Source organism: Zootermopsis nevadensis, unplaced genomic scaffold (genome assembly GCF_977971745.1).
Source record: "Zootermopsis nevadensis isolate Lab colony 2312 unplaced genomic scaffold, Znev_1.0 Znev_ptg000029l, whole genome shotgun sequence".
In the NCBI taxonomy this organism is placed as follows: Eukaryota; Metazoa; Arthropoda; class Insecta; order Blattodea; family Termopsidae; genus Zootermopsis; species Zootermopsis nevadensis.
The window spans coordinates 12,260,766-12,273,625 of NW_028259161.1; the positions used below are offsets into that span (position 1 = coordinate 12,260,766).

At 36.3% G+C, this 12,860-nt stretch overlaps 1 protein-coding gene across 12 annotated transcripts in view; it reads right to left on the reverse strand.

Annotated features, from left to right (window-relative positions):
* LOC110831414 (Epidermal growth factor receptor pathway substrate 15) overlaps positions 1–12,401 on the reverse strand; it is a 53,851-nt gene extending 41,450 nt beyond the window's left edge. For 9 of the 12 annotated variants that reach the window (XR_015537605.1, XR_015537604.1, XM_087357950.1 and 6 more), the window contains exons 1-8: positions 12,132–12,401; positions 9,443–9,487; positions 7,525–7,758; positions 5,741–5,908; positions 3,092–3,202; positions 2,841–3,005; positions 1,765–1,940; positions 919–1,084 (exon numbers count right to left, since the gene is read on the reverse strand). Coding sequence is in view for 10 of the 12 variants with exons in the window: in XM_087357950.1 (XP_087214076.1) it covers positions 919–1,084; positions 1,765–1,940; positions 2,841–3,005; positions 3,092–3,202; positions 5,741–5,908; positions 7,525–7,758; positions 9,443–9,487; positions 12,132–12,158 (1,092 nt within the window). In the remaining 2 variants the exon portion in view is untranslated. The other 3 variants (XM_022067386.2, XM_022067385.2, XM_087357951.1) reach the window with 2 other exon arrangements.
* Between the last annotated feature and the right edge of the window lie 459 nt (positions 12,402–12,860).

The following is a 12,860-nucleotide window of genomic DNA, read 5'->3' on the forward strand; positions in this document are numbered from 1 at the left end:
GACATGCCGCAAGTGTGCATAGCCCACAGAACATTGAAACTGTCAGAGTAGCCATGCAAAGAAGCCCGGGAAAATCAACCCGGAAGGCTACACCACACACACAGAGCAAACGTTTTCTTGGACTTCCTGCATGACACTTTCGGTCCACGTGTGATTTCCCACCAATATCCTGCTCGCCACGGATGTGGACAGAAGTGGCCACCCAATAGTACAGACATAAACCCCTGCGAATTTTTCCTTTGGGGTTACCTTAAGGAAAAACTGTTTCCAAAAAAACCAGCTTCAATCATGCAACTCAGGGCTTTGATTGTTTAAATGTCTGGTGAAATTTCGGAGGATATGTGCCATCGAGTAATCACGAACATAGCCGTTCATGTTTTGGAAGTTGCACGACAGAACGGTGGTCATATTAAGCATGTAATGCATAAAGGATAAATCTCCATGAATTGTTCTGTGTGTTCATAGATATATATGTCCCATTATATGAATATTAAAGCCTTTATTTAAACGTTCAGTCGGGTATCATTTCGTGCGCCACCCTGTATGTTGTTTAACAGTTTAAAAGTATGCTATTGCAATGCATGGTCAGCTGTCTTACATGTAAGCAGTGATGCATGTGGTCAAGAAAAGATAACATTTCTATTTGAAATTATTGTTTCTGGAAACAGAACCTGAGCAAAATCGTGTGACTATACTGTTAAATGTTGTCACACTGATAAAAGGATCACAACACCCAAAGTGACCTTTCTCATGCCACTTACTTCCTGCAGACCTCTAGAATTCAGAAATTATGAAAATTGTCTCCCAGTACCTTATGAGTTACAGAATCAAAAAAAGAAACTTAAAATTATAAACACTATCCAACAACAGAATCTTAATGCTAAAAAACCGAAAGCAAGAAAACTTTGTTGTACTTACTATCACACCATCAACAAGTGGCTTCGTTCGAAAACTTGGAGGAACCATTTCTGGTGTCAGAGATGGTGGAGGATCGATACCCTTTAGTTTCTGGTTTATCAGCCACATAGATAAAGCAAACTGTTCACTGTTCAGCTTCCCACTCTGCTTTATATCACACAATGTCCTGGAATTTATAACTGCTTTCATTCACAGTACTCAGCATCAATTCAGATTTACATGATCACACAGCCATTTATTTATTTTATACAACCCATTCTTCAGTGCCTGAGCATCCGCGGGTCCCAACTTTTCACTGGCTCTGATCTAAAGACAGTCAGTAGGACTCCTTAGACGAGTGATCAGCCTGCCGCAAGGCCTCTACCTGTACACAGGACAGCACAACACAGAAAGACGTGGAAAAACATCCATGCCTTGAGTGGGAATCGAACCCACAATCCCAGTGACCAAGAGGCACAAGGCCCATGCCTCAGACCACGCGCCCACTGTGACAGCACATACAGCCATTTACTTGTAATAATTTAAATTAAGAACAACTCCCAACAGAACAAAGTTTAAAACATACAGAACAAGCTCAGAAAGTCATTATAATATCCTCATGCATTCTTTGTAATATGCATTTAGAGGTATTAAATCTACCACCCGCTTTCGCCACCAGATTGCAGCATGTCAATAGCTACCTCACAAATTTCTCCGTCATTTTATCACCGGTCACAGAATATTCCTGAAGTTCTTTAGGAGCCAGTCTCAAATATGTCTAAAGAGGGTTCTACTATAAACATAATTTTAAAATATCTGCAAGGTTCCAAGATTATTTAAGACATAAAACTGTGCCCTGAAACTCACCATATATGTGCTAACACTGCTTGAGGGACACCTGACCGAAGGAAGACATCTTTAATTTCAAGGCCAGAAACATAGCCATCTTTATCAATGTCAGTCTGATGGAACATGACATCATATTTGGTTTTCTCTTCAGCAGTTACTATCCATGGAGCTGTAGGCAGGGGAGGAATTGCGGGCTACAAGAGAACAAAATGGATACCCTAAAAACATCTCAGCAATTTCTTATGTAATCATCTGAAAAAATAAGATACAAGATAATACCACCAAGATCGATTACCTTTACAAATACTGTGATCCTATAGTTGACATAGGCAGTTAAAAATGTGCCAAAGATTATACCCATAATCACAATGCTTATTTCTATTGTTTCAGTATACTATCTGGGGTAACACTTTAAATCTGTGTTCCTGGGTGAGCTCTGGGTGCTCTAACATGACTATCTTACCAGATGTGAAAACTATCAAATGCTATAATATATAATACTATAACACCAAATAAAATGGGAATAGCTGATTCTGGAATTTTAAAAACAGGAGCATCAAACTGCAATAACTTGGTCTGAAGTATGTCTTGCTTTTGGCATGTCCAACACAGTATGTGATTACACACAAATGCATTCCAAACCATAACATTAAATCAAAATATTTTACATATAAGTTTACCCTCTTCTCTTTGTGAATGCATCAACTATCCATTTATCCTTCCACCACTGATCCACATATATGCATGTATCAGCTCAATATGAATGGATTATTGTCCTTTGGTTTCCATAGCTGACTTCAATGCAACTTAAGTTTTTAGGGATGTGGACATAAAATGCTGAAAGTTATCCAACATTTTGGCTAACAGTGATACACATTCACCATGCAGACAGAAACTGTGATGAAATGCTGGATAACCTTGTCCCCAAAAACTGATCACACGACAAATGGATTTTGATTACATTTCATATTAGCAATTCTAATTTTACTGAAACACTTTCCTGCTTGAAAAGGCATTTTCAGTACAATACAATTCCAATAAAGATAAATAAACTAAGACTCAGCTGAAATACAGCAGTGCTGCTATTTTCTCACCTTTGTGCCATCAATGCCCATAACAAGATTTGGTACTACGGGAACTGCACCTGGTAATGTTGCTGCTTGCACAGAATCTTTTCTTTTTGAAGGTGGCATTAGTTCTGGAGGAAGCGTGTTTGGGATTGTGTACTTTTCCAATGCCTTATATACAAGATGCATTGCCTAAAAACAAAATCATGCATTATGGAGCATTTCATTTTGCAAGATAGTGACTTGCATAATTCATGTAATGTTATGATAATCCTTACCACCATAAATTCATGATGATCAAGCATCCCATCTTTATCCATATCTGCCAAATCCCATATTTTCCCCAACGTATCTATTGGTAACTTTGAATCCATCAACACACCCTTCACCTGAAAATGCAAGCTTCACCATATATCCGGAATGTAAAAAGAAAAATACAACACAACTTATGCTTTTATTACCAGACCTTTCTATCAAATCCACAAACTATTCTTACTGACACAAACTGCAAATATATATTACAACTGGAGTGACATCATTTTGTGGATATTTCTTATAAGAGCCTATGTAGAATACACATGTGCTGGGCTACTTCCCTAAATTAGGCCACTGCTTGTTGTCTCTCAGTGTGACAAATTAGAGAAATTATCCTCAAGCCTCTTATCAAAATTAAGCAACACACTTTGCATCACATCAAGGAACATTAGTGTCATCAGATCTGGTCTGTAATTTAACTAATTCTAAAAAAGAATGGTTAGTTCCTCACCAATACTGCAAAACTGTGCATTATTATTTAATAAAACATCAGGAATTGGGAGTTTTGTGATTTTCACAGCAATAATTATGAAGAATTGGGCTATACTGAGTTCATACGGAAGGAATTTCCAACATTTGAAAGGTACTAGATTCCCATAAGATGCTGAGAATTTATTAAAAATAACACTATATTACAATAACTAGAGATGAGACAGTAAAGTGAACACAAAACACTTCACTACAATGTGATATCAGAGGGATGTACTATGTGAAAAAATAGACCAAATTTATTTTCAGCACACTTCTAAAATTATTTCTCTTATAATGCCAGTAAAGTAGACTTCCAGCTGGCAACTCAATTACAAGGTTATTAAAAAGAAATTGTTAAAGCCAAAGAGACCAAAACTATTGCTATATTAAACTTTTGGACATAATTCACATGAACTTGCATGAAATAAGAAGAGCCTTAGAAAATTATAAAAACATAGTAATAACTGCAATCTGTTCCTTTGAATTTGAGCTCTGATATGAGCAGCTGATAGCACAGGTTTCTGTTCAGACAATTTTAGACAATGCAGATGTTGTGTATATGGACAATGTTGAGTATTTTTAAAACCTACAAGTATCATTCACTCACTCACTCTATGGAGCAGGATATTCTTTGAAAAGTCAATTATATACTCAGCTTGTCAAATAATAGCCCACATTCTTTATGGAACCCGAATGTCCATCACTGTGTCCAAAAAAGCCCACCACCAGACTCTATGCTGAGCTAGTTGCATCCAGTTCGCTCCATCAATTCCTATTTCCTTAAGGTCCAGCTTAATGTTATCCCTCCACTTATGCCTTACGTCTTCCCAGTGGTCTCTCCTCCCTTCAGGCCTCTCAACCAATACCCTGTAAACACCCCTATAACCATGCATGCTGCATGTCCTGCCTACTTTATCCTCCTCGATTTAATCACTCTAACAATATCAGGTGAGTACGGGCCATGAAGCTCATCACTGTGATATAAATATATATTTCTTCCACATTCTTCTATCACACACTTGTTGAGTATGTTCCTATGCTGCTGCATTACCATACACCACAACATTCAACATCTCCACATCAAATAATCGTCTTCCAGTGTGTCATTCAGTGTTACTCAAACAATAAAAACATGTTCTTGTTGGGTTCTATAGTGCTGCCTTCTAGTATGAAAATTCTGAAATTGTATATACTGTGTGTTCACAAAGTGGAATGCAACCACCACTTCCCAGCTCCCAGCTGGGACTGCATGAACCACCACTTCCCAGCTACCAGATGGAACAACATGGTTCACTATTAAGTGCTACAAGGTATTCCTCATATGGGTCAAGTATTGCTCCATCAAAACAATAAAATCATTATAAGAGAGTAATGAAGTTTTTTTAATATAACATTTAGTACTTAAAAGGTGGGTTGGTAATCTAACCCTCACAATGTGTTCAAATTTTTACCTTAAAATTACTTTCTTTTATAAAAGTGGTGAAAAATAATGCACAACAAAATGTTTATGAGTGTTAAATTCCTTTCTCAATAAAGATAATACCGAGAATACAGAATTCATCTACTGTTTAAACATTACAGAAGTTCGCACAATTTGTATAATTTATGTACAAAAAGACAATGTTTGACCCATCTTTATAAAAACTTTACAGAGCCATCATAAATGTGTATGTACACGTCTGCCCTCCTCCACTGATTTTCAAACTACTGAATGGGCTTTCTTAAAACATCATGCCACTGAAGGCCATCTACCTTCACAATTTTAAAATAATTACCATCATTAATATTAGAAAACACTGTGGCAGTGTAAACTTCTGAAGTGAAAACTTGCAGAAATTGAGCCCCAAAAATTCCTTGTGCTGACATTTCTAAATGGGTTGCTCTTGAGAAACATCTGATCACTTGCGAGACTTAAGTTCTCACAGTGGCAAAGGTAATATTGTTCTTCTGGACTGTGATACTATGTGGACTTGAAGCAGATACTAGTGTTTTGGAGAAAACATACTGTCTCCATTTTTATGGCGTAAGACAGTATGTTTCTCCAAGACAATGCCATCTACGTACATGCCCACACAAAGTCACAACCCGAAAGAACATCAAGTCAGTTTCTTAAGGTGATGTTCACAACTAGTTTAATATACCTTGTTCCCAGGAATCATGCCATTAAGAGGTTGCAGAGATTCAAACAACTGGTCATATTTTGCTTTCTCAGCTGGTTTCACAGCCCAGTCACCTGACAGCAGAGAGTTGTTGATTGTTGGGGGAGATATAAGACTATTATGAACTGTTATCATTTGTGAAACATCTCCCTGAAAGAAACACTTTAGTTAATATAAAATCTGCTATATACTTCATACAGTAAACATCAGCCGATGTATAAGTACAGAATAGAAAAAGATTCAAGTTACAACGGAAAACATATGCATGTACTCAGCCCTTTGCTAATGCAGAAATATTAAAAATTTGCAATCCATTCATAGTACAATGCAGCAGCAATGACATTTGAAGGCTGTGCGATAGAATAAGCAGTTAATCCTGATTTCTCAACATGGAGGCCTGGATTTGTTCCCAGGGCAGTCCATGTGGAATTTATGGTGGACCAAGTAGCACTGGGACAGGTTTTTCTCTGAATTCTTCAGTTTCACCTGTTAAAATCATCCAACCAATGCTCCACCATCTCATGTATCATCTGGAGGACAAACACTAGGCCCATTGGGGAGTACAGCTCCACAGACATAGTTTCACCTCATTGTAAAACAAAAAAAAATAGAAACAGCATTTGAAATGTAAAAGTCTGCTAGCACCACACAGCTCTTATTTTAATGGAAAGGGCAAACAGTTTATGTGGTAAGGAGAGAAGCACAAGGTAATGTCTTAACTGAAGAGGAAAATGTAACACAGTATGAGAAGACTGAATGATTAAAAGGGATAAATATACCCAATATGCAAAACAATGTTTAAATTATATACTTAAGTTTAAGATTTCAAAGTGACATATCAGGACTATCACAATGATCTGAAAAATGGATCACTATGAAAATAAAATATCCTGTAGTACCAGTACCAATTCCCATTTTCCTTTCCTTAAATAATGCTATCTCTATAGATGATTCAAGCACTTCTTCTAACATTCCTGACTTCAAATCCTATAACTAGCACCTTAAAGTCACCACAGCACATATTCAATGAAACTTCTGTACCAACTAATCACTTTAAACAGTATATACTTAATCCCAAAGGGTTTAATGTCAATTGTGTTCCAACTTATCACTAAAAGGAAATAAGCAGTTGAACAAAACAAAAGATAAACAAAATCAGACTGAGTTTAAGACATGTATGGTGTATAAGTAAACAATATTACAATTCTGTGTGAGATTTGAGGCTCTCCAGTGAAAACGATGATGTCCTTCTGGTTTATGATATCATGTAGACTTGAAGACAGATACCAACCTTTCAGAGAAACAGTCTCCATCTTCAGGGATGAAGATGGAGGCAATATGTTTCTCCAAAATGCTGGTCTCTACCTACAAGTCAGCACAATGTAAAAACCCAAAAGAACAACACTGTAATCTTACAATTTTAATACATGAATCTTCAGTATTTGTACACCTGGTTCACTTGAACGCAGTAAGTAGTCTAGCTATACAGATATCTCGTTATTCTAAATACAGTAGCAAGCTGACATGATTGTAATCATAACAGCAAAGGCAAAGGACAAAAAAAAATTCTACGTAAAGACAAAATTCAAAAGCTGATACAACTACTTATTCAGTGGCTGCATAAGACTGCATCAGATACATTTATCAGTAAATTCAAGACAAAATATTTACTTTCTAATCTCAAGCTCTCAAACAGTACCCAAATCTTGCTGTACTCCAGCAGAATACAATTTGGGAATCAGAGGATAAGGTATCTTGAGACTTACCATTTTGGGAGGTGGTACATCTGCTGTTATGTTTACCATATTCACCTCTTTCCCAGACTGTGCAAGAGAGACAAGCTTCAAGGCCACAAAGAAACCACCTTTATTGAGGTAGCCTTTTCCTGCTGGGTCTGACAAATCCCAAACTTTACTCAGTATACTATCTGAGAGACCTGACTTCTTCAGAAACATAGCAGCATCTAAAGCTCCAACACTGCCCTGGTTATTTGGGTCCACCTGTTGACAAACAATTATAATAATCTGTCAAGCAGCAGCCATTTGTTGTTTGTTATCAACTTCCAACATTAACAATAGTATTGCATATTAAAGTTAACAGAATTTACAAGAGGAAAAACAGATAAAACTGAATTGGTTTTATTGATATCAACTCTAATTACAAATATGTTATGATATAAATTACATTCAGTGTCTCTTTTGTGAAAGTCTTACCTGCAACCAAGTATTTCTGTGAAAAATCTTATTATAATCTAAGATAAATATTTCCAAGCACTGTAAATTCAACATCTATAACAGTGGAATGTTTATGCAAACTAGATAAATGTATTGTTACATATAAAATATATTCTTATTCTTAATCTTAGTATTTGTCCTGCTTTGGCGGGGTCTGCTTTTCTGGACCAATCCTTCTTTGTCACCACCGGGTCCGCCATCTTCGTTGTCCGCCTCCATTTAGTTTTGTCGTGAGGGTCCCCTTCGGCCAGTCCGACTTCTGCGAGGTCTGCCTTGATTTTGTCCACCCATTTTCGTTTCAGTTACAAAGTATGAAGTCTGTTCTTTGATTTATTACAGAATATACCTTCCAGCAAAACTGTCTATTCAGTTCCTCAGAAAATGTCAACTCAGTTACAATTACCCACATATTTCAGCACAACGAAAAGGTGCATTAGACAGCAGAAGTAGCGCCCCATGCATTCCTGACCTTGGTACGAGACTGTCAGTCTACCTTCTACACTGTCATGGAAGGAACCTCATACTGACTACATAAAATGGATCCAAACTATTCTGGTCATGGTGATAAAGAAAATTCCCTAAACCCCTGCCAACAATCCAGCCCAATCTGTAACCAGTTACTGCTCTGATGTCTGTCAACAGACTCTTAAGAAAATACTAAGCTAATGGATTGGAAACAGTGTACATCACCAGGTATGCTATTCCATTTCTCAGCTGTTCAAAGGATAAAAAAATACAACACATTTTATATTTGTCCTAATTTACTATAGGAAACTCTAATTACACACTTTCATTATCTGTATTTTTGTATATTCACAATTATTGGTATTATGAGGAGCATCAATATCCTATCCACAGCCACATTTTAAAACCTGTTACCTGAGTCAAATCTTCTCCAGGCTTATCAGGGATTTAATGAATATGATAGGCTCAGCATCAAATAATTCTGTCACCGATTTAACATAAAAATGGCAATTGTTATATGTTCCCATTTTACTCATTTTCTCTCCGCTTGGAACATAACATGAGTCACCTGTATTCAAAGCCATTGTAGGATGTCTACTGTTAACTTAATGATCCTCTCATCAAAACTATGACATGTAAAATTACAAAAACAAATAAACAATTTTGTATGTTTTTATTCAAGCTGTCAAGTTAAACAGTTTATGAAAGTTATGAGTGAAGAACTTTGGAACTTTGACTTAATTTTCATTAAACATCAAAGTAACAGCTATGCTAATTTTGAAATCACAAATTATATATTTAACTGTGATGCTTGCCATAAAATTACTGCCAACAAGTCATACCATGACACATATTTAGTCACTTAAAAATAAATGTCCCCCAAATAAAAGAAGATGGTGAAAAATCTGTTTAGTGTACTTTATAGCAAAATTCTTTATAACAGACTACAATTATTATCACCTGAAGAATGTCAATGACTACCTACCTGTTGATAATATGCTTCATATATACCATTATGGCTTCCAGCCACCTAAAGTAAAAAAAAAATCTATTAACAATCTAAAAATTAAGAAAATATACACAATACTAATATTCAATTTGTAATGATTTGCAAAAACACTGCAAATAACAAATAGTAGCCATAAGAGTAACTATTACTACTTTATCTTGACTGTAGAATTTGAGGTTTTCAGATGAAGTGAATATAGACCAGATCTTCTGGGATGTTACACCTTGCTGCATCATGTCTGTGTGCCTACAAACAGATGAACACAATGCTCCATCTTCGGGGCTGAAACCTCAAAACACTGGCATATATCTAAAATGCTGCAAGACAACATCCCAGAAGACCACCATCTTTATCTTGGCTATTGTAGCAATACAATCAACCGTTCACATCTTTTTCATAAATATAATGCTACTACTTTCACACTGAATTAAAAATTACCCACATACTTCCTTACATTGTTGTTGTAACAGCTAAAAAATCAGAAGGTAGGAAGGATTAATCTATCTAAGTATTACAAAAGGAAAAGTGATTAAATAAAGGTATGAAATTTGTATAGAAGGAAATTATACTTCTGTATGTACTTATCTGACATTACAAAATTAAAAGTTTAAAAGGGGAGTATTGTTAAAAGAACCTGATCAACATACAAATTCAGGTTACTTGAGCTGTGAAATCAATGATTCCCTACCTAAAGCTTTCAATGTAAGTGATAATAATTACATACTGAATGAACAGAGTTTGACTCCTGGTAGGGGCAGAATTTTTTGCTGTCACATCTGGTCTGGCTGGCCCTTGGATCAAATAAGCCTCCCATCCAAATTTGAATATGGGGAAGCAGCCAGAGCATAACACTGACCACTCACCACCATTTACTGTATCACCAATGTACCTAAAAACCTTAGAGGGAGAGCAATGGCCAATAGAAAAGACAGTGTGTGGCTAAGAAAAGGCCAAGAGACTTTCCCATAAGGAGGATTGGAATTGGAATCTTCATTCACAGTCCACTCATTTATAAATTTTAAACCTGATGGTGGCAATGCAGTGCCAAGGATACAAATGTGTGAATCTTTACTCCATCCACTTCCTCAGATTAGGGACAAGTGAACTTGTGAACATATTAATAAACCCTTGGATTTCATAAAAGGCATCTGCTATAAGTGAACAAGACCAGTGAGGTATGAGAAACAGCAAATAATGCATTTGGAAACACCTTCCACTCTTGTTAAGTTTATACTCATTTGGTCATCTGCAGGATCTGTGCCACACTAACCCTCACCATCTTTATTACCTACACAACCATCACCACCACTCTCGTCAAACCTTTATAACTGTTTTCTAACTGATAAACCTTTGACCGGTGACCATTTCTTTGCTCACCAACTCATGTGCGCTGGAAGAATGGACAAATATTTTCAAATGTTTGTAAAAAGATCGCAGAATTTACAGTTTGTCACTTACTGTATAGATGTCAATAAATTGCATAACTTACAGACTGGGATACATTTGGTGAAGTGATGCATTATTGTCTGAGATATCTTCGGAAATATAACATATGTATTGTATTATTATTATTATGACTTTTTCCACCTCCTACTGTCATCTGACTATCTTATGGATCCATGGAATACAATAAAATATGTATGTAGAAGTTTTGAAAGAAGGAAATAAAATTGTGGGGTGCTTATAGGTAAGTGAGTCTCTTTATATATATATATAATTTTTATGAACTGAATTACTAGCTAAAATTATTCTGCTCAGTAATTTTTTTCAAACCAGACTACCTTCTTTTTAAGTGCATCCTTGTCTGTCAGTTCACGCACGCACGCACACACACATCCAAAAGCTAGTCAGACTGACAATATTATGTGGAATGAGTCATAAAGTAAAATAAGTGAATATTTTGTTAAGGCGTAGCAAAGAAGAGGCGTTTCAGCCATCTATCCTTACCAGAAAAAAATGTGAATGAATTAAAAAGAAAAAGACTAATTAAGCCAGCACACATATATCATGCATTATATCACATGCAAAGTAACTGAATACCAATAGGGTTTCCATTCATGGCTAAACTGTCTTTAAACCTGCCTCTAGCTCAATCTGTTTTTACAATACTTTATATTTCTCAAGTAATAGGTTGCAGTAATGTACTATGAAAAATGCAATCAAATAACACACCAATGCAACTCAGTATGTAATGAACATTTATCCAAATGAAGGAATCATAACGAAGGTTGTCCACAAATCCTGCCATGCCAAAATTTACCCAATATCATTATTATATTTGAAAACCACAATGAATCCTATATTGAGAACTGAAAGAGGGTGTGACTGACCAGTTAGCCTGATGGCCAAGAGAAAATTTAACTTCGAAACTGCAATAACACAACGCGGAAATTTCGAAGGTCTGTACTCAAGATATGCAGCATTCATTATACTACAATATCACTAAAAATTCATGTTCATGAGGAGTTCATCATCGCCCACTGACACATTAACTGATGGTTCATTATCTGTCTATAATGCTTAAACATTCGTCATAAATCCACCACAAATAAGCCTTCACTAGCCGACACAATGGCATAAAGTCCCACCCATGATTTAGTAATTTCTTTCCACAATGTTATTAACACTAGATTCATACTTAGCTAAACATGCACAACAACACTACCTGAGTCGGAGACGGCAAAGCAGCCATCTTCTTGAATACTCCCGAAAATGTTTTATTGGCTGCCCTATGAAATCTTAGCCAATGAGATTTACAATCAATATAACGTCATTATCACAATTCTGCAGGAATGCTCAACCGCCTGAGTGTAATGTTACCCTTTTAACCTAGATTATCAGACAGAAACATTACTAAAAAAAATGTACAACCACTGTAAGAACCCAGTAATCCCTTGCTGACATACCATACAACTCATTGCTACTGGCTACTAAAGAGTTTGTTCATTGTTCTGCCATCTGTAAGTGGAGGCGGACTAACAGTAAGGTTATCGTCGGTAACTCAGCTCAGCCGCCAACAAAGCTCACTGCTATCCAGCCCCCCCACCCCTTCCAAAAGCCATGTCTCTCAACCTAAACCATAGCACTATTCAGGACAATTTTGAAATCCTGAGATTGTAGAGAATTTCATTCCATTTTCTGGTTGAATGTAACGGTTGCTGAAATGTATCTGAACTGATTTAAGCAGTTACTCTTCACTTTTACTCAGAATATACCAGGTAATTCCTAGGCACACATTTGGAGTTTAACTAATTACAGAAAAACTGAACTTGATCAATGTAAAAACAAAATCACAAAATAAAATGATACAAATTATAAAGTTGTCCCAAGTACCATACCATGAAGAGTATGAGTTAGTGAAGATGTAGCTCCAATCGTTCTTTTCCTTAACATT